The sequence below is a fragment of the Primulina huaijiensis genome, chromosome 4 (assembly GCF_012295235.1).
Source record: "Primulina huaijiensis isolate GDHJ02 chromosome 4, ASM1229523v2, whole genome shotgun sequence".
Taxonomy (NCBI): Eukaryota; Viridiplantae; Streptophyta; class Magnoliopsida; order Lamiales; family Gesneriaceae; genus Primulina; species Primulina huaijiensis.
The window spans coordinates 21,877,806-21,905,387 of NC_133309.1; the positions used below are offsets into that span (position 1 = coordinate 21,877,806).

At 34.8% G+C, this 27,582-nt stretch overlaps 3 protein-coding genes across 5 annotated transcripts; all 3 read left to right on the top strand.

Moving 5' to 3' along the window:
- Nucleotides 1-1,252: 1,252 nt before the first annotated feature.
- Nucleotides 1,253-8,198, top strand: LOC140975415 (ATP-dependent DNA helicase Q-like 5). Its single transcript, XM_073439117.1, has 19 exons — nucleotides 1,253-2,423; nucleotides 2,531-2,584; nucleotides 2,866-2,978; nucleotides 3,141-3,353; nucleotides 3,443-3,521; nucleotides 3,663-3,716; nucleotides 3,825-3,899; nucleotides 3,986-4,039; nucleotides 4,456-4,500; nucleotides 4,599-4,693; nucleotides 4,779-4,908; nucleotides 5,233-5,331; nucleotides 5,593-5,648; nucleotides 5,743-5,845; nucleotides 6,781-6,909; nucleotides 7,136-7,308; nucleotides 7,393-7,417; nucleotides 7,507-7,622; nucleotides 7,787-8,198. Exons 1-19 carry the CDS (start codon nucleotides 1,290-1,292, stop codon nucleotides 7,872-7,874), a joined length of 2,835 nt encoding a protein of 944 aa, XP_073295218.1. The 5' UTR covers nucleotides 1,253-1,289; the 3' UTR covers nucleotides 7,875-8,198.
- Nucleotides 8,199-10,059: 1,861 nt separating this feature from the next.
- On the top strand, nucleotides 10,060-17,145 carry LOC140975416 (uncharacterized). The gene is made up of 5 exons (XM_073439118.1): nucleotides 10,060-10,584; nucleotides 15,291-15,447; nucleotides 16,190-16,240; nucleotides 16,418-16,510; nucleotides 16,784-17,145. Exons 1-5 carry the CDS (start codon nucleotides 10,400-10,402, stop codon nucleotides 16,859-16,861), a joined length of 564 nt encoding a protein of 187 aa, XP_073295219.1. The 5' UTR covers nucleotides 10,060-10,399; the 3' UTR covers nucleotides 16,862-17,145.
- A 2,332-nt stretch (nucleotides 17,146-19,477) lies between these two features.
- LOC140975417 (uncharacterized) lies at nucleotides 19,478-21,515 on the top strand. Of its 3 annotated transcripts, none has more exons than XM_073439121.1 (4): nucleotides 19,478-19,720; nucleotides 19,888-20,913; nucleotides 20,989-21,070; nucleotides 21,164-21,515. In XM_073439121.1, the coding sequence occupies exons 2-4, from the start codon at nucleotides 20,156-20,158 to the stop codon at nucleotides 21,371-21,373; spliced, it is 1,050 nt and encodes a 349-aa protein (XP_073295222.1). In that variant the 5' UTR covers nucleotides 19,478-19,720; nucleotides 19,888-20,155; the 3' UTR covers nucleotides 21,374-21,515. The 3 variants fall into 3 exon arrangements, with proteins under 3 accessions (XP_073295222.1, XP_073295220.1, XP_073295221.1); XM_073439119.1 differs by having other exon boundaries at nucleotides 19,478-19,716; XM_073439120.1 differs by having other exon boundaries at nucleotides 19,478-19,716; nucleotides 19,891-20,913.
- Nucleotides 21,516-27,582: the final 6,067 nt, after the last annotated feature.

Below are 27,582 nucleotides of genomic sequence, written 5' to 3' on the forward strand. Positions count from 1 at the left end.
AAATCGGGTTGATTTGGGTTCGAGTTCAGGTTGAGAGTTTTTGGGTTGGTTCAGGTTCGGGTCGGGTTGAGCAAATTTTGAATAGTATTATTACTCAACACGACCCAACACACCAAATCCACCCGAATTGACAAGCTTAATTTAAAGAGTATGTCTCTTGTGAGACGGTCTCACGAATCTTTATCTGTGAGACAGGTCAACCCTACCGATATTCATAATAAAAAGTAATACTCTTATCATAAAAAGGAATACTTTTTCATGGATGACCCAAATAAGAGATCTGTCTCACAAAATACGACCCGTGAGACCGTCTCACACAAGTTTTTGCCTAATTTAAATATCAAAATGTATTTTTAATATAGTAATATTTTTATTTAAAACAAAAAAAATTTGTATACCAATTCATTAATAAATTATTTGAGTACACTTCCTCCAAGCCGCCAAGCGACGGCACCAAACCAATGTTATAAATGATTAATCTTTTATCTAGTGTTTATAATGATATCGATATTTAAGTTCTATTTTTTGTTATTTGCATTTGATTTGTGAATAAATNAAGACACAAATACGACCCGTGAGACCGTCTCACACAAGTTTTTGCCATATATTATTTGATTTTGAGTGAAGATTTTGTCTGCAAAAGCAGATGGATTCAAAGAGAGTTTTATGAAACTTATTAATAAACTGAGCTCATATTTTTATGACTAGTTACTATGCACACGCGATGCGTGTGTGTACAATATTTTTTATTATTATCGATAGACTAAAGTGAAATTTGACAAATTATGAAGGGACTAATTGATATTTGAATTGTTGAAATAAAAATAAATGTGTGTGTTGAAATTAAAACAAAAAAAACAAAAAACAAAAGTGTAATATTAATATCATATAAGGGTAAAATTGAAAAAAAAGTTGGTGTCCTCTCTAGATAGTTATTATCATGTCCTCACACTTAATATAATAGCATAGATTTATAAATTCGAACACTCAAAAAATTTGTCCGAGATGGAACATATCACTTACAACAAAAATATTTGATTTCTAATAAATCAACGAGACATTATCGAATAATCGGAATTAAGATATCCTAAAAAAAATAAATTATATAATTAAGTTATTTGAAAAAAAAAAATATCATCAAAATTAAATTATATTAAATAATCCATTGATTAAAAATGTCAAATAATATTTTCAAAAAAACAAAAAATGTCAAATAATTTAAACTCTATATAATAATATTGGCGGGAAGATGTGTGTGCAACCAGTGGCGGCACTCGGCTGATCTTCCGATGGATTCCGATTCAGACTCGGCCGGATCTCACATCTCCTCCACCCCGCCGCGTGGTCCACCAACCACCTCTGTTCCACGGCGGACGCAGCCTCTGATGACCCTTCTGTCTTCCACCAAAGCGAGAACCAAAATCTCAGCTTCCGCAGCTACCACTTCTCGGCTAATTTTGAATCCCAAAATCTCTAGGATAAGCTCAAAATCACAACCGAATTGGGATTCGAATACATCTAAATCAGAGCCGGTCGAAGCCCAGCCCCAAATCTTACGTAATTTGTTTTCCGACTTACCTTTACAGATAAAGGAACCAGACAACCTTCAAAATTACAAGAATGCCTCGGAGTTCCTCCTTCCTGGAGGCCACTGCACATCCAGATTTGCTTCATTAGTGAGCTCAAGGGGTAAAGATCTTAACTTTCAGGCTGATGTTTTGGTTCAGACAAAAGGTGAAGGTTGTTCTGACAGAAGTGCAGATTTCGAAGAATTTAAAGTTGAAGCTGTTGCTAACGGGATGGCAAAGAGAAAAGGAAGGAAGGGCCTTAATTTGATAGGAGGTAATGTTCCTGATGCACTGCCCGTGAAAAGGCCTAAATGTGTAAGTGAAGGTAATTTTGTGAAGCTTAATATTAACGGGTACGGGAGGAAAAAGTTCAGATATGTGAATAAAAAGAACAGCTTCAGTAAATCAAGTAGGCGATGGAAATTTAATAGAAAAACTAAAGAAATCAGAAGAATTGGAGGAGAAGACTGTGAGGCTTTTGATGAAGAAGGTTTGGTTGTGGATGTCCAAGAGGGGGAAGTTGGATTATGTTTTGATGATAATGAACTGATTGTAGAGGCCGTGATGAAGGTGAGAAATGAGGCATCCGAAAAGAATTTGTTGAATTTGTTGAAGTTGACACATGGTTATGATTCATTTAGGAATGGTCAGTTGGATGCAATAAAGATGGTTCTTAATGGGAACTCCACAATGCTGGTCTTGCCAACGGGAGCTGGAAAGTCGCTTTGTTACCAACTGCCTGCTTTGGTATTTCCAGGAGTCACGCTTGTAGTGAGCCCTCTGGTAGCTTTGATGATTGATCAGCTCAAGCAGCTAGCTCCCTCGATTCCGGGTGGTCTCTTATGTAGCAGTCAGGTTATTGCTCTCTCAGTTTGTTAGTGTGTACTTTGTTTTTATTTTTTTTAAGTTTGTCCATCTGTGAGTAGAAGTTGTTTACTATGAGTTTCTTGCTTCTTTCTTAGACGGCAGAACAGGCATCAGAAACACTCAGGTCACTGCAAGAAGGAGGAATAAAGGTTCACTTATGTTGAATCCTTCCATACACACTCCATTTCCGCCACTACTTATTATAACATACATATCAAGCTGTTTAAAAATTTCCTGCTTATGCATTCGATTTTTAATCAATTTGTGTTATTAAGGTATTTTTACCAATGCACTGCTGTTTATCTTTTCATCGGCTTTTGTTTTTCCCTTGCAGACTTTATTTTTTCACTGAACTTTATGGATTTTTTGTAGATAAGTAGAAAAATATATTGTAAAATACAATAATAATGTATTAAAGTTCATGATTCAGGTCCTTTTTGTCTCACCAGAAAGATTTTTGAATGAAGAATTCATATCAATATTTTCCAGCTCTTCAATTTTATCTCTTGTGGTCATCGATGAGGCCCACTGTGTTTCCGAATGGTGAGTGTTTGGAGATTTTTGTTTTAGCACTTCATTTATCATCATCATGCTAACAAATGCGACGTGTTGATTTTCTGTGATTGGTTGTTGTCTTTTTGCCAAACTCAAACATCTCTTAAACTTTCTTTCACAAAGTTAGCTCAGCTTCATTTTTTGGGACAGGTCACACAATTTTCGACCTTCATATATGAGGCTCAGAGGCTCTTTGCTGCATGGTAGGCTTAATGCTGGATGCATTCTTGCTATGACTGCAACTGCAACAACCAGAACTTTGCATAATGTAATGCATGCCTTAGAGATTCCTGCAACAAATCTTATTAAGTTGGACAACTTGAGGGAAAATCTGCATCTGTCGATTTCAGTGAGTGGAAACAGGTGAGTCCAAATACAGGCTTCTTTCACTGCCAGGTTGCCTTCATAAGAGTCTTGTTAGCGCTGGATCTCAATAGCTTCTCGCTAAACAGAATGAAGGATTTGATGGCACTGATAAAGTCTTCTCCATTTTCGGATATCAAAAGCATCATTATATATTGTAAATTCCAGGTATACTTTCCCAACCATTTTTATTTTTTGCCTAAAATTTAATCATTTGATTCTCTCACGATGACATAGTGAACTTTGGATTTTATTTTCCTTTTATCATATTGAATCTTACGTAACTTTGCCTCTCAATTCAATCTGCAGTCTGAAACCGACATGATAAGCAGATACCTCTGTGATAACAATATGTCAGCAAAGGTTAGACTTGCTAACATTCATTCAGGTCAAAAGACACAGAGTTTGATTTAAGGGGCAGTTCTTTAAATGGAGGCTGACTATGTGAAATAAATCTTGAATCTTTCCCAGAGTTACCACAGTGGTCTTCCTGCGAAAGATAGGAGTCGCATACAGGATTTATTTTGTTCTAACAAGATAAGAGTGGTAAGGAATAATTCTCATCTTTTCTCACATGGTGTTTCTTTTTGGACACTCGCCTTATTTCACTGACTTGAATTCTTTCTGGGAAGGTTGTTGCAACAGTGGCTTTTGGCATGGGGCTTGATAAAAGAGATGTTGGAGCTGTAAACAGATCTTTCATTATCCTTTGTTCGAGTCTCGGAATTGGTTTTACATTGTTACTTGCAAACTTCTTGTTTTTATCATGGTTTTCTTTTTGAATGAAAGAAATCATTATAAAGGAATATAAATCCAAGATGTAACTGATCACCAAACTGCCACATATTTAACTCTAAAGCCCAGGGAGTGAGACAAAAGACTTCAAGAAACCAAATTCAGGAATATTTAACAATTAGCACAAGTACATATCTAGCTGTTTTGTCAATGCTTTTCTATGTTAGAAGATTTCTGAAACTCTCTATTGCTAAAACTTTTACTGGTGTGGCTTTTAGTGGTTGTCAGATTTCTGTATGATAAGCATTTCCACCCTGTTAGCGTACATGGAAATTATTGATGAAGTTTCTGAACCATACTGTTTCAGGTAATTCATTATTGTTTACCAGAAAGCTTGGAAGAGTATGTTCAGGTCAAATTTGGCTTCATTTGTCATTTCAGCTAGTTAATTCTTTTGACTTTATTAGGATTCAAGCATCTGAAAATAAATGTCTCATGCAATCAATTCAGGAAATTGGCCGTGCAGGACGAGATGGCACATCGTCTTATTGTCATCTTTTCTTCGATCATACCTCATACTATAAGCTTCGGAGTTTGATGTACAGGTATAATTAACAGCATTTTGCAGTCAAACCCTCTGTTTGGGTGAATAGAGAATCTAGGGTTTTCAATCCACAATCTGATTCACAGTGATGGAGTCGATGAATATGCTATCAACAAGTTACTGTGCCACATTTTTATGACTAGAAGACTCTCAGACAATGAAATTTGCTCTCTAGTCAAGGACTCTGCGGGTCGGAAATTTGACATGAAAGAAGAGGTTCTTATTTCACCGTTTTCGCTTAAGTTTTTCCATGCTGTTCCTACTTCACAGTTTTGTTCTGGTTTAATTTTCATGAACAAACTCACTGACCAGCCTTAATGCCTCACTCACTTTCTCAAGTTAAAATAAATTTATTTAGATGTTATATCCAATAGTTCTAGATGGTGTCACAATATACATTATGGAAATATTGTTCCTTGATCCCACAAACAAATTTACTTGAAATACAAAAAAAATTTGGTTGTATTGAATAATTGAATTCCATGCTTTTTTGTTGATTACCATGTTATCCTTATGTATTATTTTGTTCTTGGTTTATAGGTAATTCTGACGATATTAACACAGTTAGAGTTGGGTGAAGTGCAATACATTCATTTGCTTCCACAAATAACAGTGTCTTGCACTTTAAACTTTCATCAGGTTTGTACCATATGTTATTATCAGAGCTTTTCAAGGGCTTATAAATTTAGTCATCCCATATCCACAGTTCCATTTATAAACCATTTTCAATGAAGTTGGGGAAAAAGTGTAATTCTACTATAATTTATGTTGCGTTTTGGGATTTGATCTACCATGTAACTCTTTCTAATTGATTGTAATTAATAAAACCACAATGTTGATCAAACTTTTGTGAATTAATATTCTTTCTGCATGGGAATTTTGATTGTTTGTCTGCTTCAGACATCGCCAGCACTGCTTGCAGGTGGGGATTCTGTGGTTGGGGCAATTTTAAAGAAGTGAGCATTTCGTTTTTCGAGTTCATATTGACATAACTCAATTAGTCTCTGATTGAATAACATTTCCTCATCTGAATATGACTTGAATAAACAGGTCTGAGGTGAAGGATGGACAATATCTGTTTGACATGTCGTCCATTGCAAATAGCCTTAGAATGGAAACTTTCGACTTGTCAAACCATTTGCAGAGTCTAAAGGTTAGCTTGGTTTAATTTGCCCCAAGAATATTTTTTGAATCTTTTGGCTGCAATGTCAACATCTAGTGGATACTCTATCCTCAACAAGTTTTTAATAAGCTGAAATATTCATATATTACAGTATCAATCTATTCATTCTCGCACCCAATTTTCATTTTGTCCTAGCTAAAAGATTCAATTTCCTGCTTTTTCTTAAAACTATTAATATCGCACACATGATTTATGTTTAAAAAATTATTATGAACATTGATATTTAAAATATTAAAATTTAGTGGATTACAGCATTATCAAAATAAAGGACATTTTTAGAAATTAAGATATTATGGAAAATAACACTAACACAGAATTTCGGCCAAATTGATATATACATGTCTGTCCGTATATGTATGTATGTGTATGTGCACAATATTCTGGTCTAGACTCCCTAAAGCCCCATTGGTACAAACTGATCTGGACTCAAGCCTGGTCAGATCTATTATGGAGGAATCTCCATGAGTGCATGATTGTTCGATTGACAAGACTCGAACTGAAAGCTTGCTTAAGAGTAATCGAACTTCTTCTCACTCGAACCAACAGATGTGATCAATATATTAGTTAAATAATATGGTATTGGGACGGGTAATTTTGGGAACCAAAAAGCCACAATAAAAGACAAGAAAAACGATTGCTTTAAGGGACTCTCTATACCACATAATATAGATAGATAACTTATGGTGTCATCGGCTCATTGCACATAGGACTTGAAAGACAAACTGTAAGACGTAAGGAACAATTTTGCCTGAAAAGTAATTTGCTTGATCACATAAGATGCTGGATAACTAGAGTAAGGGACTTATTGTTTGGCACGGCTAACGGTAATATATTTGCTGTCCTAATACAACATAACCATTATACATTTCAGTGTATTGATAAACTAGAACATTTTCTTGCATCAGTTGAAGGGGGAAATTACGTATGAATTAAAAGATCAGGCCTACTGTTATCGAGTTCTTGAGGTCCCGAAAGATATATGTTCTTTGGCAGCAGACCTTTCTAATTGGCTACGTGAGATCGAGACCTGTAAGGTGATTGTTCTTTGTCATCTTATTGGCCGGCTTTCATCCTTCATTCTGGTCTTTCATTTTGTTTTTGTTCCTTTTCTGTTCCATCCTTCAAGGGTATCTGGTGCATGTGGAAGATTCTGTATGGGGCATATGCTTCTTGTACATCTTCTTGCTTGGTTGAAGCTCACCTTTAGTTTTATTTACCAGTTGCATTTCTGTAGTAACATTTGATCTGCCTTTGATGTAGATCCGGAAAATTGATGCAGCATATGATGCTGCAGTCTTTGCTACAAAATTTTGTGACAGGGCCCAAGGTTGCTACAAGAACCAACACACTGCATGTCTGCAAACAAAAATTCTGGAGTACTTCACTCGGGATGCTGATGCTGATGTTCTCACAAACCAGATGGATCAAAGCAGGTTCAAACTATTGTTGCCAATTTTTTGCAATTCTTAGCAGCTATTGTATCATTGGACTAACATCAACATTATTTCCCTCTGCAGTCCATTTTTAAGAGCTGACGTGAAGGTATAATTTCTGAGCTTTCTAATTTTTTATGGTGGAGAGGGACACTATTAGGCAAAGTTGTAACCTTTTTGTCCCTTAATTGGTGTCAGGTTTTTCTCCGGAGTAATTCACATGCGAAATTTACTCCTCGGGCAATTGCAAGAATATTCCATGGACTTTCCAGCCCTGCCTTTCCCTCAGCTACTTGGTCAAGAACTCATTTCTGGTATAGCTGCAAAAAAGGGCAATAGTCTATATATCCATAAACTGCAGGGGTAGTAGGACAGTCAACTCATTAAACTGAATATATCTGAAATTTTTGTTGTAATCTGCTGTTGTTTTTTTTTTGCGAGACTCGAGCTGAATCGTCGTTGCTATACTAAATTTCAGGGGAAGGTATGCACAAATGGACTTTAAAGTGGTGATGGAGGCAGCAAAGGCAGAGCTCATGAATTTTGTTGGGAAGGATCTGATATAACTTCTACGTCCCCTCCGGTGGATGTCTTACTATTAAGCAATAACTCATGTGGAGCCAACTATGCAGAGGATCACATATTACAGACAGATCACAGTCGTGTTGTCATAGCCAAACAAATCCTTCCTAGTTCTTGATCTCCCCACATGTTCATCATCTTTTTTCTCAGTGGCCAACCGAACAGGATAACAATAGAACTGTTGGTTCTCCAAGTTAAAGGAAAAGAACAACAAGCCCACAACACATGACAGCCCAATCAGTGAAATAACAAGAGAAGTAAGCCTAGAGTGTTAAAGCACGAGGATTTCCGAAATTGTCTGTAGCTAATAGAAGGAATCAACAATCATTGTAGGTGTTAAAATGTTATTCATTTATTAAGCATAAATGTACACAAGACTCTGTAAATGATAGGACAATGATATCCAATTCTTAAATTTTCTCACTCGTTTGTTTTAACTCTCCAGGATGTAAGTTTCACGTTCAAGTTGCAGAAAAATAATCTTTTTCATGAGATCAATCAAGAAAATGTTCGTTTAATCTAAAATTTACTTTCTATTTCTATTTACCTTTGTTGGAAATTTCAAGTAAATTTAAAAATTGAATAAAAATTATGTATCATGAATGTGAGAATATCTTTTGGTTCTCAACATTCTTGAGTTAATTGAAGACTTTTGGCTCTTCATATTCTTGAGTTAATGGGAAGATTAATTGTGTTAATTAATCTTGTATGACTCTTGGTGTGCATTTTGAGGTTTATAAATAGTGTTCATTTCCTCATTCCATATGCATAAAATTGGTTTTTACACTCAAGATCTCTTTCAAGCATTCTCTTGCATTTCATATTGTTAGCTTTTCATTTGGTCTCCATTAAATCTCGGTGATAAAGTGAAGGTACGTTTTCGGTTCGCCGGTGTAGTTACTTCGTGCTAAGTTGTTGCAAGGTTTTGCCGTTGTATATTGGGAAACAGGTGTCCGTCGAGATCCTCAAAGCACCATCGTAGGGGACAAATCTGTTTTAAGGAAACTGTACTTCGTACAGGACTCGGTTTGATTTACTGTTTTATTGTTGTTATTTTATACACGATATTCGTACTTTCAATAGTATGCTCATTTTTGTATGTTGTTTTTGATTGTCGACTACCGAGACCTCAACAAGGCATGCCTAAAGGATGAATTCTCTCTGCCGAACATGGATATACTTACTCATCGATAGTGGTTTGAAATTTTTTTCATTTATAGATTGATATATTGAGTATAATTAGATAAAGATGGCTCCTAAATATGCTGCTCTGTCTGTATCTTTACGAGATTGTTTTCGTTCCCTACTTCTATATTTTTGTTATTAGCAATTAGGCCAACAACCTTTTGCAGCTAGCTCACCATGGTGCATCGATAGGTATACGGTTCTACACACTTTCCGACTCGCGGTGGCTCGTAAGATTTAAGAACACCAACACTTGCCAAGAGAAACATTGATTGCTTTGTCCTGCTCGTGTAGTGGTTCTTCATTTTGCAAGCACATAACATTACTTTATATATTTTGCAATGGAGGAGAGAAAGTCGAAAAAAAAAACAATTTAATTTTAGTTGGATCAAAATATCAAATCATATACTCTTCATCTTCTATCTATTATTTATAAATATATTCACTATAGTGCTAAGTTTTCCTTTTGATGGTAATATGTGAGCAAAAGATATGAATAATCTCAACCATTATTTTAACACTCACCACTTAGAGCCAAATTTTTAAAACAAATAAGACTCAAATTCAGAAAAAAAAAATATATATTCAATGTCGAGCTCGATTCAAAATCAAATTATAAAATATTCTTGGTTTATTAGAATTCGAGTTCTAAATAAGCTCAAATATATTCAATGTCGAGCTTGATTCCAAATCAAATTATAAAATATTCTTAGTTTATTAGAACTCGAGTTCTAAATAAGCTCAAATATATTCAATGTCGAGCTCGATTCGAAGTTAAATTATAAAATATTCTTGGTTTATTAGAACTCAAGTTCTAAATAAGCTCAAATAATTCAGTTATATTCATAAACAATTCCAATTGTTACCAGTAAATATAAATTTGAAATATTCAAAATATATTTTCCAATATAAATCTTAATTAATAATTAATAATTAATAAAATATCAAAACTATCTAATTATCCAAGTGTTATGTTTGAATCCATATTCAATATCACGTCATCGTAGCTTCGTCCATTTCCAACCAAAAAGCCGAACATCACTCGTGAAAACACGCGACTTATTGATGGTTGAAGACTCGAACATATCCTCTGACTCTTCCTCGCTTCTCTTCCCAAGATTGATTCAGCCCCCGTTTTCTCTTTCTCCATTCTCTTGAACTGAAAACGTCAAAAATAGGCGTCTAGAGCGCAATTATTTACCTGAATATATACGCAGTTGAAGATTGATGAAGTAAAGGACGTAAATAATTGGAGCCCAGATCGGTTTTTGATATAAAAGTCAATTTTGAGGATTGGAGAAGGACGAAAGACAGATAAAAATAGATGGGAATGGATGAAACGGTGGGATCGAACATGGGAATGATCCAAGATTCGATGCAAAAGTCAACTGCAGCAGCAGCTGGAGCGACCACCTCGTATGATTCGTCCTCATTTTTGACGAATTGCCCGTTGATGTCTGCCCTCTTGGCGTTTGCTATCGCCCAGTCCTTAAAGCTCGTCACTTCCTGGTAAATCTCGTCTATTATGTGTGTTTCTTTGCTATTCTTTGGTGGATTTATGTGAAATTTAAATTTATTCAAGAAATGTTGGAGTTATGATCTAGGTTGGTGTTCATTTGCTTCGGTTCTGATTGTTTCAATTGGTTTAGGTGTAATCAAGAATCAGATCTTATGTGTGTGGTATAGTTCTTTTTATGTGTAAACTTTCTAAAATTCTGTTACATCTTACGTTATTGGCGGTTCTTCAGCTTCCCGCTTTAGCTTGGATTCAAGTGTATAGCTGACAAAATATCTATATGGTCGTGGTCGGGGAATTTTAAAAGAAGGGTCTTGAGCCATCAGACAGATTTATAGTTAGTCAAAATATTATACCAATTAAGATATTAAATCACTTACATGGAAACAAGAAACAATCAAGGATCAAAGTAAGCACCAAGAACTGTTGAAGACTGTGGCTCCATGATGATAAATCGAAACTTATTCTGATAGAATCTAGTTAATTAGATTCTATATTTTAAACCTTCTTTGAGTGAGGTCGACTCCAACTATTTCAATCTAACTCACTTTCAAGAATTAAATGAAGAATAACCATAAATATGTAGACACGGAATGAGAGACGAGAAGAGAGGGATAGAGAGTGTAAAGAAATTCTCGTTTTCGGTTCTCCCAATGACAAACCCATATGCATATTGTTTTCTAAGCAGTAATTAGCAACTCTTAAAATTCTATATCTTAACATGCTACTTGGGAACGTAATCCTTCATCCAACGTGGAGCTTTACAAGTCCTTACCATTTCATCTCCCAAATGGTTGGCTTGCTTTGTTTCTTTTTTATGTGCTTCTGAAGCTTTCCCAATTTCATTGGTATTTCCAAGTTCTCGAGAATAATCGTCGATAATTTCTTCAGAATGGGCCTCTTTAGTCTCAGCCCACTTTCTTACAACTTCTTGGGCCAAGGTATTGTCAATAGCTATGTTCAATGGACTATCATTCCCCTCTCCATTGAAAGTGACCTTGTCCCCAAGGTCTAGTTGGGGAAATTCATGACCAAATGTTGAAAAATCAACCCACGTGGAGTCCTCGGGTGCATAATTGGACCACTGAACAAGGATTTGAGGAACCAGCGTACCTTTCCTAAAGAGCTCGCGTTGTGCTAAAATAGCTGAAGGAAAGCGAACAAACTTATTTGCCACAACCATTGCGGGAAGAACAGGAGGGGCACTTGGCAATGGTCCTTCAAATGGTTTCAATCGAGATACATGAAAAACGGGGTGAGTTTTGCTACCCATAAATAATTCTAATTTGTAAGCCACAGAACCAACACTCTCTAGAATGCTTAAGGGACGTAAATAACGATAACTCAGCTTGTGATTTTTGCATTTTGCAACTGATATTTGGCGGTAAGGCTGCAATTTTACAAGCACGAAGGAACCGGGTTCAAGATGTAATTCTTTGTGGTGGCGGTTAGCTTGAATTTTTGTGCGGTTTTGTGCACGATGAAGGTATTCTTTAAGAGTTCATAGAATAACATCCCGTGTGCTTAGTGTAGAGTCTAAAGAATCATTATGTGAACTGCCGCGTAAATAGCTGGGAATTGAAGGAGGTTCCCTCCCATATAAAGCTTTTAAACGGTGACATACCAATAGATGAGTGGAAAGCGGTGTTATAGCTATATTCTGCCCGACCCAAGAATGAAATACCACTTGTGGGGTGTATCAGCCACAAATGCCCTCTAGTAATCTTTTAAGCATCGATTAAGGACCTCACTTTGTCCATCTGTTTATGGGTGATAAGCAGTTGCCATACGTAAAGTAGTCCCTTGCAATTCAAATAGCTGCTTCCAAAATTGACTACTGAAAATTGGGTCATGATCTGAAACCAAAGATCTTGGAATACCTTGCAAACGGACCACCAGGTTATTATCAGCCACCGTTATAGCAGTAAAATGAGTTGGTTATGCACCAAAATGTGTGTATTTGGACAATCGGTTCACCACCCCGAGAATAACTGTATATCCTTTGGATTTGGGAAGTCTGACAATAAAATCAAGAGATAAATCATTCCAAAGTTGGTCGGGAATTGGCAGGGGTTGGAGCAAACCATATGGTAGGGTTGTAGAGTACTTAACATGTTGACATATTGAATAGCGACACGCAAATTCTTTCACATCATGGCGCATGGTGGGCCAGAAAAAATTAGCCATAACACGGGCCAAAGTTCTTGCAACCCCAGCATGACCTCCTATCGGTGTTTCATGGTATTCTTTGATAATGCAGGTGCGTAATGGTGATTCAGAAGACAAATAAAGTTTGCCCTTACAGAATAAAATTCCATCTTGTACCTTGTAAGCACCATCGGTCAAGACCCCAGAATGAAAGCGATGATGTAAATCTCGTAAGTGAGCATCGTCTGTATTCATCTGTCATATCTCCGTAAGAATAGAAAAATTGGACCTGTTATAGCCAAAAAATGACTATATATTCCACGGTCAACATCTTCATAAACACATGACAAAGTATCGACTGCAACATTTGCTCGACCGGACTTGTATTCAATTGTGAACTGGAAGCCCAAAAACTTGCGCGGAAAATATTGTTGTTCCGGTGTTTGAATAATCTGGCCAAGTAATTCTTTTAAACTGTTATGATCTGTATGGACAACAAAAGGCCTGCCCAACAAATATTGACGCCATTTGAGAATCGCCTCGGTTACGTGTAATTCTTTAATATAGGTTGAGACAGCAGACATTTGAAAACCCATTTCTTGCTGAAATAAGCGACTAGGTGGCCCTCTTGCGTAAGTACAGGAGATGCAGTAGGTTTTGGTTTGGGTAAAGGAACAGTGGAACTAGAGGAGTGGGTTTTAGAGGAAAATGCCGGTAGAGATGTAGAGAACATGTGTGTACCGGAAGCTTTAAGAGCCAAACCTCGAATGTCATGACACTTTTGCTCATATAACCTAGGTAATGCCATTGCTTGAAATAATGAAGTAGGTTGCACCATTAGTAACTCACGTTTGAGTTCCGGTTTCAGCCTTTTAATATAAAAACTAATAAGAAGAGATTCCAGACACCTTATTAGAAAGCAATTCAAATTCAGATTTGTACTCTGACACGCTATGTATCTGCATCAATTTAGCGAGCTGAACTTGACAATCTTCAAACAAAGAGGCACCAAATCGTTGTCGTAATCGAACCAAAATCTCTTTCCAAGTGCGGAGTAGCCCATTAGCTTGCAGCCATTGGTACCAAGTAGACGCGGAACCTTCAAAATATGCTGCAACAATTTGGAGACCCAAATGCTCAGGAGTTGAGTACATATTAAAATATTGTTCTGCGAGGAATATCCATTCACCCGGGTTTGAGCCGTCAAACCGAGGAAGTTCAAGGCGCATAGAGCGCAAATGATGAGAAACATCAGATCCAAAATTAGCATCAATACTAAATAGTGGCGGTCCGAGAATGCCGTGTCCACGGTTATCTGAATTATTCATAGTACACTGGGAAATATCTTCAATTCGAGAATCCATCGCTAGCATCAATTCTTGAAACCGCTGAAGAGTTTTGGAGATGCCTTCTAAGCGTGATTCTTGCTCTTTCAATGTGTCCTCAATTCCCCTTGATGCCGTGGCAACGAGAGCACCTTGATAGAATCTAACTAATTAGATTCAATATTTTAAATCTTCTTTGAGTGAGGTCGACTCCATTTATTTCAATCTAACTAACTTTCAAGAATCAAATGAAGAATAACCAGAAGTATGTAGAATAGAAAGTAAAAGACTGAATGAGGCACGTGAAGAGAGGGATAGAGAACGCAAAGAAATTCTTGTACTTTTTCTGTTCTCTCAATTGCAAACCCATATGCATATAGCTTTCTAAGCAGTAATGAGCAACTCTTAAAATTCTATGATATCTTAACATGCTACTTGGGAACATAATCCTTCATCCAACGTGGAGCTTTACGAGTCCATACCATTTCATCTCCCAAATGGTTGGCTTGTTTTGTTTCTTTTTTCTGTGCTTCTGGAGCTTTCCCAATCTCATTGGTATTTTGAAGTTTGCGAGAATAATCGGCAATAATTTCTTCAGAGTGGGCATCTTTAGTTTCAGTCCACTTTCTTACAACTTCTTGGGCTATGGTGTTGCCAATAGGTCTGATCCATGGACTATCATATTCAATTCGCATCAGATATCAGCATTAATAACTTGCATATGGAATAAATGACAGTTTATTGAATCACTATTAGCTATGTTAATCCTCCATTCTTACCCGTTAAAAAACAAAAGAAACAAAGATGGAGTCTGATACTGTTTCTACCTTGAAATTGAATGTTTTGCATTGGGGAAGAACGTCCAAAGTTATGAACTCAACCGCGATGGTTAAGATAATGAAAATAAATGCATATGTTATGCTTGTTTTCAAGACAAGAAAATTGAGAGGGGGCTTTGAATGTTTGATCTACTTTGATTTACTTGGCACCTTTCAACTCCCTGAACCCATACCTTTCCATACTAAATTCAGCTAAAGTTAAATAACACTTTAGATGACTAACAAAATAGTCCATTGGTATATCTGCTGGTTTTTCAGGACAGATCTTGTTTTTGAATTACATTAGTTGTGAATGTTGTACTTTCTGGTTGTTAAACTGTAACACATGTTTGTGTGACTGCCTGTGTTCTTATTTCTGAAAGTTTTAAGGCAGTTGTATTTCTGTAGGTACAAGGAAAACCATTGGGACCTTAAGCAACTTGTTGGATCTGGTGGCATGCCATCATCTCATTCAGCAACAGTAGTCGCTCTTGCACTGGCTGTTGGTTTACAAGACGGTTTTGGAGGATCACTGTTTGCTACTGCATTTATATTGGCTTGCGTGGTATGGTTTCTATTGATTTTTTTCCTTTTGTGACCATGTGTTTCTACATTTGCTGTAAGAAAATGCATTTTATCTTAGCAACCGACGACATGGTAAGTATCAAATTCGATTGGCCCAGTTCTTCTCGATTTGATGGAATCCATGAGAGTTAAATTGGAATCTAAACGTGTGTTTACGTATTGTTGGGAATCAACAATGGTGTGACACTTTTAACTCTTGAGTGCTTCAGTTTTTCAATTGCCGAGGTTGTGTTTCCAAAATAAGTGGAAAATGTCTAGGGTTTTGTTTAAAGGTTAGGTTTATCCTTTTATTTCTGGTTAGCTATTCTTATTTGAACGGAAAAGGGTGAGAGGTTAAAACATGCACTTTTTGAATATCAAAATTCAGTTGGAAGATAGAGATAACATAGGCAGAATGTTAATGAAATAATGTTGATAACAGATCATTTCCATATAATTCTCCTAATCCGCGTTTTGTCCGAATTGGGATAGATTTCAAAACATGGACATGTTTTGCAACATAACATCGGAAAGAGAGTTGGATAATGATTCATTCGCTGCCTGAGGATGTCAGAATGGCATATGCCTGTTTCCTCCTTTGAGACGACTCACGTTAGAGAATGCCTAAATTTCCAATAATTTTCATCTACAGCTATGTTAACTGTCTGGTGTCGGAAATGAGTAATTGCTCTTAGCTATGAATGTTGTTACAGTAGATTTGTCTTACCAATCAATCATGACAGGTGATGTATGATGCAACTGGTGTAAGATTACACGCTGGACGTCAAGCAGAGGTGTGTGTGGATTTTGTTTGCCCATTACATACAATACCTGTGCAAATATCCAATCATCCCCACCTATTTTCGCTTGTAAAGTTAAGAAAGCTAAACATATACCCCATATAAATTACATGTTTATGAGTTTCTAATGCTATTTTATTCGTGAAACACCTCCCAAATTGCCAATGTCAGGTTCTAAATCAAATAGTATGCGAACTTCCAGCTGAACATCCTCTTGCTGAGAGCCGACCTCTGCGTGAACTTCTTGGCCACACTCCTTCTCAGGTACCATAAAGGATCTCATTATTATTTGCATAATAGTGCAGTGACTCTACCAAAGTTGTAACCGATATAACAGTGCAACAATTTTTTGAAACTCGCTATATTTTAAGTGCCACAAATCCTCTCTTCCACGTTTGGATAGGGTTTGAGGCCAAAGACGGTTTCAGTATTTCACTTAATTAAGACAACTAACCGTCATTTCCTGTATGATCCGAAGTTATCTTGATTCTTACAAAATCTGGGATCATTTTGTTCTGAAATATGTTCATACGTCAGGTCATTGCTGGAGCATTGTTGGGACTTTTTACTGCAACAATCATTCATTTGATCGGTGGCTCTAGTGGCCAAGCTTGACACTGTCACCGATCGTCAACATGTGGCAACGATGTGGGTTTGATGCATCTTACAATTGATACAACCACAGATCAGGTCCCATAATATCCCTTTAACTTGGAAAACTCTTCAAGATGGGCTATAACTTATTTCATTTCAGCTTGTAGTTGTGATATGTCTTCTTTCGACATGAACAAGGACAATAATTAGCTTTAAGGTACCTTTATTGGTTTATGTTTGATTTGATGAATTGTAGATATCAGAACGGATTCAAATTGTAGTGGAAAACCACATGGCTTGCTGAACAGTGCTCTATCACGATGCATTACCATATTTGGGATCATTCAAGATGAAACTTTGAGACTTCCTCTTTAAATTCTTTACACTCTGTGCATCACTTGAATGGCAATAGTATGGGTGCTAATGCTGTGCCTCCTACTGGAGCTTTTCACCCGATATCTTCAAACACGTTGGATCATGTGAGTTCCTCATTTTTCACTCGATTTATTGATCCATTGGCTAAAATTTGGAATTTAACCCCATATACCACAGTAAAAACATAAAAATGGGAACTTTGTCTGGAGATTCTTGTCAAAATCCAACAATATACCAGTGAAATCAATGTAAATTATTCGACTTAAAGGTGGTGCGACAACTTCGACTCAAATGATGTTAAATTCGTTGTACATTCAATACAGCCCAAACCCATTCAAAATCTCAAGGATTGGAGGAAGTGGGGGACATTTGCTCCTTAAGATCATTTTAGATATACATTATAATACATTTTGTGTTCCTCAACTTCTGAAACTTTGAATTTTCTTTATTATTTTGGCTCTCTTTACTCACCCCGTGAGATAAAAAAAATGTTTGAACCTATTTGAACTGAAATTTATTTGATTCTGAAAAAAAAAAGAGCAGAACTCATTAGATAAATCAAACTAATTACATTTAACTATTTGACAAAGTGATGATTTCCATTTTGATCCAAGAGAACTGTCAAGTGCATACCAGTAGTTCAAAATTTGATGAAAAGTTGCAATCTTTTACTGCTGGGCATTGCCAAGAATCAAAAAATTTTCTTTTTTATTTTACCATTTTAGACAATATAGTAAAGAGTAGAGCAACCACTTTCACAAGTACTATTTAATGGGACATTGTTTCTTGATGGGATAGATGCATAACATGGCCATACATTGACAATCACACCACATACTTGGTGCTCCTATCCTATTATTCCATTTTTAGATCCATTAAAATAATCCATTGGCTTAATTATTTAATTCCTTTGCCATGTTATAAATCCTCTAATTAAATAAATAAATAAATAATTAAGTGTGGCCTTTCATGTACATATACAAACATGGCATTAATGACATCTTTGGATTCCTAAGGCAATGCACATGGCCTTCTTTCACTAATATACAGAAATGGCAATGTCAAACTTGGTTTGGAGAGCAATTATGCACATGGGCTTCCAATAATAGACTCTTAAATTATTTTTTGTAAGCATTTGTTAAATGTTTGTACTAGCGACTCAAGCACACGCGTATTTCATCAGTATGGATTGTATGGGAATCGATGAGGCAGGTGATCTACGAGCTCAAGTAGCTTATGACTAGTTGGTTTACCTGAACTTTTGTGGTGCCAGTTGATTTTTATCCTATGACAAATTTTGAAATGATCCATAAATTTGAGATTTTTTGCTTTTCTTTTTCGAGTTTGAGATCTTATGTTACATTTGTTGTCTAAAATTTTTTATCGTGTTGAAAACTGACATAGTTAACTGGGTGATCAAACAAAAAGATGATCATCGGATTGTATTGAATAATGCACTCTGAACTTGCGATGATTGAATATTTATCCGCTATCTTTCGGTGTGTATTGCGTCAGCTTACCACAACGTTAGTCATGTAAATCGCACTAGACAAGCCATATATGACAATTTCGTCCGAAAATTGCTAGTACGAATAATCAAATATGACCATTGACCAAGAGGTCACCCCTACTACACCAACTCGGATAATGTATGAAATACTAAATATTGATATATTGATATTATAATATGTTGAGAATGTGTAATTTTAATTTATCAAGAGATTGATTATATTACACGTTAAATCAAAAAGCTTTCTGAATTTGAGCCTTTTTCCAATTAAAAACCTCTCTTTTTTTTTAAATCACTAAATCAACATGAAATTGTAAAACTGTATTTATGTAGTGTTTCCACTAGTTTATTTTTCGTGTTTCCAAACCTTTTGCCGATGAAATGTTTGAAAATTGTACGCAGTAGCTGAAAAACACCTAAAATAAATTACTTAGAATTGTTGGTTACTGCAATATTGTTATCCATCCGTAACATAGTTTGTTGTGGTGGACACATAATTTTTAGAAAAAGGAATTCATTGAACATTATAATATATTTGTAAATCTAAAACAAAACCCAATTTATAATAAGGTCACTATCTGCATAAAATAGTATGAAAAATAACTATCAGACACCGCATTTATCTTTCCAATCCTCTGCATGTGAAATATCTGAGAAAAAATTATCACAGCTTTCGCTCTCAAAATTAAATGGCCCCCGGAACTGATCCTGACACATTAAATTATCAAATTCTGAATCACATCCACATGCCACCATTCCATTGGATTCTTGTGTATAATATCCAGCTCTTCAAATACCTGACATTTCCATGCATTTTTTAACTTCTGTTTTAGATTTACATATTATTATATTTTGCTTACATGTACACTGATTCGTTTGATTAAATTACTCTGAAACATCTGGAGAAATTGACAGACTTGTGACACTTAAATGTTTGGCAGCGATACTGGAACTCTTTCAAAAGATTCCTCTGTGAGTAAAAGATGTCAAGGTAAGTTTGAACCCACCTCAGTGTGGTTTTTCTGCTTTTGGTGACAAAAGGGATGCTGCGTTTGTGATTTTTGGAGTATTTTATTGTAAAGAATCGAACTTTGTTTCTTACTACCATGCATGTGTTGGCACAGTGGAATTAATTAATGGGGTTTTTTTTTTGTTTTGGCAGTAGTCGGTGGATCTGAACTACATTTCCCAAGTCTGCCATCCTCGAAAGTTTCTTGTTTTCTCGAGTTTTTATTCCCTGCACCATTTGCTTTGCCTTGCTGCTTTTCTTCGGTGAATCCAATGGGAATATCAAATGAATGAATGCCTCACAGAATGTGCAGAGTTTGTTCCTTCTTTAATTATTTCTACTTCATTGGTTTTGTTCTTTTTTGGGTGCATTTTGAAGTGTGGAGGTTGTTTTGAGTTAGATTGATTTGAGTACTGTGAAAATGAGAGGTGTAGAGGATAAGGGATGCTTGAACAATGGCACTACACAGGAGATATCCGGTGGGAGTTGCATAAGTTTCGATTTTCACAAGAGAAATGGACATCATCATCGGACGGCATTGGGAAAGCCGACTCCTTCGAAATGGGACGATGCTCAGAAGTGGCTGGTGAATCTGTCCAGGGGGGAGAAGAATCAGGCCAAGGCCTCACCACGTAATTCGAATGCGGATGACCGGAGATTGATTGTGCCTGTGCCGAAGAAAGACTACTCAAGCGGTGAAGAGGAGGTGGAAAACGACTGCCCTGGCTCGGAGAGCATGAATCGAGATGAAGTCGAAACCAAAACCATGGACTGCGATGAGTCGGTATGGCGAATCAGCAAGCCTGTTGACAGTTCTAAATCAGTTGTGAGATCTGTGTGTGTCAGAGATATGGGCACAGAAATGACACCGATTGCTAGCCAAGAGCCATCCAGAGCGGGTACCCCGATTCGGGCCAATACTCCGGCTCCAAGGAGTCCTATAGCATCAGAGCCATCCAGTTCTTTGAGGTGTCAAAATGGTGGTGTAACAATGGCACCCGAAAGTGAGGCGAAAAACGAGCCGAAAAGGGCAGCAAGAAAAGCTAATGTAGAAGAACAAGAACCCGATAACATCGCTGAGAACATGAGCAAGACTACTGATCAATCAAGAAACCTGAATGCTCTAGAAATTCGAGCAACTGCTTGGGACGAGGCCGAACGGGCAAAATACATGGCAAGGTGATGATTGATTTCATGGATTCTGTTCCAAGTTTTAATTGTTTAGCATATTTTTTCACCGATGGATCTTTTTAGGTACAAGCGCGAAGAGGTGAAGATTCAGGCTTGGGAGAATCATCAGAAAAGGATAGCTGAAATGGAAATGAGAAAGACAGAGGTATAATACTAGAATTAACTACTTCTACACAACATCTTATCGCAACACATTCCATAATTAAAGTGTTGAAAGATTCACAAATTTCTCGTGTAGTCGAAAGCTGAGAGATTGAAATCTCGAGCCCAAGAGAAGTACACGAACAAGCTTGCAGCAACCAGGAGGATAGCTGAGGAGCAACGAGCAAATGCCGAGGCCAAACTGAACGAAATGGCTGTGAAGACATCAGAAAGAGCAGATTATATACGAAGAACAGGCCATCTTCCCTCTACTTTCTCCTTCAAGTTGCCTTCCTGCTGCTGGTAGCTAGCTAGTAGCACCATAGAGGATGCTCCCTCCGTGTCGAAAAATTTTAAATTTCGTGAATAATTTTCTCAAAATCTAAGTTTCACCCTCTAAAAATATGAAATCAACCTCTAATATTGAGATTTTATGCTTGCCTAGTTAACATCATGCATGCACTTAGTTTTCAATTATCAACTGTATTTACTTGTTGAGTTGTCCTAACTTTGTGCATGAGAGCCAAATGAATCGAAAGATTCATGTTTGGTTACCAAAAAGGGTTTAAGTTATCCAGACAAAATGTTGATTTAAAGTCGAGGCAAGAGTTGAAATCAATTAAATTGCTCGAACTTTTAGCTGTTTTTGAACACATTTTCAGACACAAAAAACTAATGCACAAATGCAATGCAACTGTATGTAATGGAATTATTCTCAAGAATTCAAGTGTCTTATTTGTAATTTCCAAGAGTTACAGCATCAATCCTTAAATAAATACAAATTTTTAAATCCAATTCAATCCTGTCCATTTTATTGCATGTATCCTAGCAATCCAGATTGCATCTGACTGTGAAGGTCCATGGCCTTTTGCTGTGACTCCTCAATTTGGAGAAATATGATCCATTTGTTAACAGCCTTGCACTACATATCGCGTTCTTTCGCGCATGTCGGTGCACTTCCTTCCGATGCATCCCTTCTATCCAGATGAATCTAGTCCATCAAATCGTGATCCGATTATCCCGATTGTATCTATTTGTGAGTGTCAGTGTTCTTATGCTCCTTGGATTTGGCACATCATCGAGTCTTATTCATGCTATGTCACCAAGTCACTACAAGTCATCCTGGTTCTCATACTGTATTCTGCTTAAAGAAAGGCTCCACCCTTGCCACCAGTTCGTCGCGACAACGAATATGGAAGAAACACGGCTCTATGGCGCCCGATGTGACCTTCATGATGTGCGTGACTAAAGCTCAATCACTAGCTCAAGCTCAGGTTCTGTGTCTGATGGTATCATGCAGCATTATCCTTGTAGCTTGTAGAAAGTGCTGCATAACAGCGTATGGGAATGTGACTTGATTATTTTTGTTACTTTGAAATAGATGAGTCAAAATAGGGCAAGTACGTCATGTTGGCCCGGCCCGGCCCATCACATCGTATAAAATAAGTGAGTTGGGTTAACAATTTGATCCCAAAACAGCAGAGTAACCCGCCCCGCTAGCCCCGTCCGTCTAATTGTGAATTGAGGCGTGTTTCAAAGTAAAATAAATTAGGTCCGTCTGATCGACACATCCCGCAGTCTAAAATACATGAGGTCCTTAATGACTGGTAGATAGGGGTGGGTACAGTACGGTATACCGTACCGATCTACGGTACCGTATACCGCAACGTAAATATCGGTATGGAATTTTTCTTTATCGATACCGATACCGCACATTCGGTATACCGAATTTTCGTATGAAAAAAGTTCATATCGGATATCGTACCGACACCGAAAATTTTGTAGGTATTTTCGGTATACCGACATTTTTTCGGTATATCGAACTTAAATTTAAAAAAATAATAATAATAAAAAATTATTTTCGGACAAAAAAAAAATAATTCCGTACCGATACCAAAAATTTCGGTACGGTATCATACCGTACTGAAAATTTCGGTATATCGATTTTTTTGGTAATTTCGGTATTTTTTGGGTACGATTTTTCGTTATTTCGACATTTTTTTCCCACCTCTACTGGTAGCGACGAGTTGTCGGACAACCCCACCCGTTAACCTGTTTTGACATATATCTCATTTGAAATACTGATCTTATTTGTTTTCTATGTAGGACGTGGCATTTCGTGTTCCTAGTGGGTTTTCAATTGCCATATTTTATTAACTAGCGTGAAAGCACGTGAATTCGCATGTGAATTCATATTCTATATAATTAAAAATTAAATTAATAATAAAATTAAATTTTACTCCTTGCATAACATGATATAATCCATCAAACAACATTTTTTTCAGAAAAAAATAGATCAAAACAAATTATAAGAATTGAAAATAATGACTTATCAGATTAAATACTAAATTGAACTAACATAACAATACAAATACAATAATATGAATATATTTGAATTAATTAAGTAATATAAGTGTAAATAGAATGATATGAATGGATTTTAATTAATTAATTAAACAATATAAGGGTGTAAGAAAATATTCTGCTATATAATGTTGATATTTTTCTATTCATTACATCAATTAATTGATAAATATGTTCCTCAAATTAAAAACATTACATCTTCAATATCTAAAATAGTGCTTAATTATAATTCTTAGAATAACTAAGAACATGACATAGCAATTGTTCATTTCAGGTTATATTTTAAACTATAACCATGTGTATATCGTAAATTCGAAATATTTCAAAAACAGCATTTTGTTATTCAATGAGTTATATAAAAAAAACATTATATTAGCTAAAGAAAGCTAATGAACATAAATTATATTTTGAGAAAAAAATATATATTTAGACACAATAATTGAAAATAAACTAAAAAAAGTACTTCATTCTCGTTTTATGGCCAAGATATATTTGTTTAAAGTAGTGAACTAAAAAATATTCATTTTCTACAAATTTATTAAACGAGGATTCATTTCCTTAAACTAATAATTGAAATCAACCAATTATTTTATACAAGTTAATTAAGCTAAATGGTAATAGACGTTACAGATTTTAACGTAATTGACTTGAATGATGCATAGATGTTACAAATACCTAACTTTTTTCTAAAAACTATATATTCATCTTATTTTTACATTGTGATGTTTATTGAAATACCACTATTCTATCTCAAAAAAGGGAAAAATTTCACCACTCTAAATTAATATGCAGTGCCAAGTATCATCATAATTATTATCCCCTCATTTTTTCGGAATTACATTTGCTAAGGTTTGAAGCTATAAATAGAAAATTTAAATTCGTTCTCGTTATATATTTATATTTTGAGATTTTTCTTATTATCATTTGAAATGTAAAATCATGAAACTACCTATGAATTCTATATACATTAAACATTAAAAAATTACTAAATTTGAAGTAGAATAAAATATAATTACGTAAGTATAATGGTATTTTTCAATTCAATTAATTATTATTATAAGGTTATCATTAATTAGATTCATATTGTGCCCAACTTCTTGAATTCTTTTTTCTTTTTGCTAATTAAAAATAATAAAATTTAACAAGAGAAAGTTGTGATCTATGAGATAATAAATAAAAATGGGCTATTAATAACAACATATAATCAATTTTTATTAATTATTAATTGAGATGATCAAATTACGACGGATGATCATGGGAAAATATTTGAGAGATGTAAGATGAATGATGATAATGACATATTTATAATGGTCTAATTTTTCTCACGTATGATTAGGTTATATTAAGTAGGTTAAAATAATACCTCCTCACCTCTTAGGATTATTTATCCTACTCTTAATCCATCCTATTTTTTTCAATTTTACCATTCTCCTAAATTCAAACTCACCACCACTTCCTTCCACCGACCGTCCACGGGCAACATCCGCCAAAGGCCGACCAACGCCGCCGGCCACCTCCGGCCGCGCCGACCATCTCCGCCGACCGTCGCTGCTTCCGGCCGACCATCGCCGTCGTCGACCGCCGCCGCCGCTTCCAGCAGTCCACCGCCAGCCGTCGCCGCCTCTTCCGGACCGCCGCCGCCGGAGTGGAAGAAAAAAAAAGGACAATTTTGTCATTTCATCAAAAAATTCAAAATTATCCCACACTTAAAAATCATACCAAACATAATACAATTTTACATTATATATTACATTTCTATCACAATCATTTCTTTTATCATTTACATACTAATCATTAGTTTATTTTATCCTCCAAACCAAACGCAGCCTAAGTGATATAGTTGTCATAATTTAATTGTTTTACAATTGTAAATGCTAAAATTAACTCCTCCCTTATACAAATTCAAATGTATTACAAATATAGAAATTTAGAATTTTAACATAAGAAGATATATAGAAAATTAATTTTAGACTGTTTTTCACTTCTCACTTAAATTCTAATTTGTATATATTAATTGCACAACTGGTGATTCCCATCATACAATCATAACTTCCAATTTATTGACGGTAACATTATATTAAGAATTATTAGGAATATCTTGCTCTTACTCTTTTTTTAACTCATTGTTGTCATTTTTTAAACAATTTCATAATAATTTTATCTATATACCATTAGATTCAGTATTTTTTTTGGCATAGAATAGATACCGTTGTTGATTTTTATTAGAAAATAAGTCAAAACATTTTCAATGATGATTTTTGTGAACTTCATATAATATAGTTTATATCTTTATTATTATTTAAAAAATAATACTAAAAACTTGAGATTTTATCAATAAACTTTAAAATTTCTTTGTAATTTGTATACATTTATATCATTTTAATAATTATTATTATTTACATTTATATTTATATTATAAGTAAAGTTAAATACTTGTTTATGGCTAAAATGGAAAAAAAATGAGAAATTAAGGTTATTTATTAATTATTAAATTCCTTAACAATCATGGTTCATTATGTATCAACCAATTTGACATCAACAATTGAAAAACTATAATTATATTTAAAGTGGCAATGAAGTTTTACCTTGTATGTATGTAACACATAAATATATGTACAAAAATATTAATGTAATGTCTAATGTTTTACACATATGGAAGGCTAGCTTGATCAATTCACAATTGGAAAACATTATCATTTATCTACACTATTATAGGTTTGACATTAGGGAAGACCACGGGTCAGGGACAACCCGAGACCCGACTGGACACGGCCCATCCCGTGAACCCAACGAGTCCAATCCGGATCGGACTCGTGGGCCCGCAAAATTTATTTTTTTTTATATTTTTTTCAAATACAAAATAAAAAAATTTACAAATTAATTAATCATAAAATTATTTTCAAAATTTATATTAGTAATATTTAAGAAAAAAGTATTATCCCAAATTAAAATATTTTAATTTTTATTCAATTAAAAATTAATTATCAATTTTTATCTAATTAATAATTAATAAAAATGTGTAATTATATGTTTTTATATTAACTGGGGTGTATTCAATTCAGATTTTTGATGACTTTTAATGATTTTTTCAAATGATAGACTTTTACAGATTTGATAGATTTTTATTTACTTTTACAGAATTTCACATATTATAAATGGATTTATGTGGATTATGTAAACTTTTTTGCAAGATTTTTATAGACTTTTGTGATTTTTTAATGTAATTTTATAAATTTTGTACTTAATTATAACATATTATTTTTTATTAATTTCTTTGAACCAATAATTAATTGACATATATAACATATTTAGTTTGAAATAGGTTTTCAATATTTATATTAATAAATAAATTTACTTATTTAAAAATTAAATCATTTAATCCTTACATGTGTATATATGTGGGTTTGTATGCATATTTGTAAATTTTTAAAAATACATCAATTGATTAATATGTAACATTGTTTTTGAATTGATAATATACATGTGAAAAGAATATTATTTATCATTGTGTATATAATTTTGTATAAAAATATCATAGCTTACATATTAATTGAAAATGCTAAAAAGAATTTACAAAATCATGGTTGTTGCGAGACTATTCATTTATTAAGAATTAAGCGCCATTTTTTGGATCATCTTTTATTATTATTGAATATTACATTAATTTGTATAAATAATAAATTAAAATCACAAAATAAATTCTACCAATTCAAAATTTTCTATGATATTAAAATAAAAAAATTATTAAATGAATAATCAGTCAAAAAATGAAAAATTTGAAAGGAAAGATGAAAATATATATAGAGACATATTTTGAAAATTTGAGAGAGTGATAAAGATCGATGAGAAGAGAGAATATAAGAAGAGAGGTGATGTGAAGCGACAGAGAGATAAATAAATAGTTTGTGTATGAGTTAGAAGTTTTAAAAATCCATCCAAATTTTTGGATTGAACCTAATACAATTTATAGATGTACATTAGGCTTTAATGTTTGTATGTTAATGAATTCCACGAAGTTATTAAAAGTCTATTGAAAATTTGAATATCTCTAGACTTTTATAGAGTTTTTGAAAGTCATGTTGAATATCACTTGACTTTTTAAAACTCTATGAAAATATATGAGTATGCAAAAGTCTTAATTAAATACCTATA

Bases quoted from the DNA above. Each gene is read 5' to 3' on its own strand.
- LOC140975415 (XM_073439117.1), top strand. From the start codon at position 1,290: ATGGATTCCGATTCAGACTCGGCCGGATCTCACATCTCCTCCACCCCG. The intron at 2,585-2,865 runs GTTCACTTATGT...TTCATGATTCAG, and splicing joins TGCAAGAAGGAGGAATAAAG to GTCCTTTTTGTCTCACCAGA. The intron at 7,418-7,506 runs GTATAATTTCTG...AATTGGTGTCAG, and splicing joins TTTTAAGAGCTGACGTGAAG to GTTTTTCTCCGGAGTAATTC.
- LOC140975416 (XM_073439118.1), top strand. From the start codon at position 10,400: ATGGGAATGGATGAAACGGTGGGATCGAACATGGGAATGATCCAAGAT. The intron at 10,585-15,290 runs GTAAATCTCGTC...GTATTTCTGTAG, and splicing joins TTAAAGCTCGTCACTTCCTG to GTACAAGGAAAACCATTGGG. The intron at 16,241-16,417 runs GTGTGTGTGGAT...TGCCAATGTCAG, and splicing joins ACGCTGGACGTCAAGCAGAG to GTTCTAAATCAAATAGTATG.
- LOC140975417 (XM_073439121.1), top strand. From the start codon at position 20,156: ATGAGAGGTGTAGAGGATAAGGGATGCTTGAACAATGGCACTACACAG. The intron at 20,914-20,988 runs GTGATGATTGAT...GGATCTTTTTAG, and splicing joins CGGGCAAAATACATGGCAAG to GTACAAGCGCGAAGAGGTGA. The intron at 21,071-21,163 runs GTATAATACTAG...TTTCTCGTGTAG, and splicing joins TGGAAATGAGAAAGACAGAG to TCGAAAGCTGAGAGATTGAA.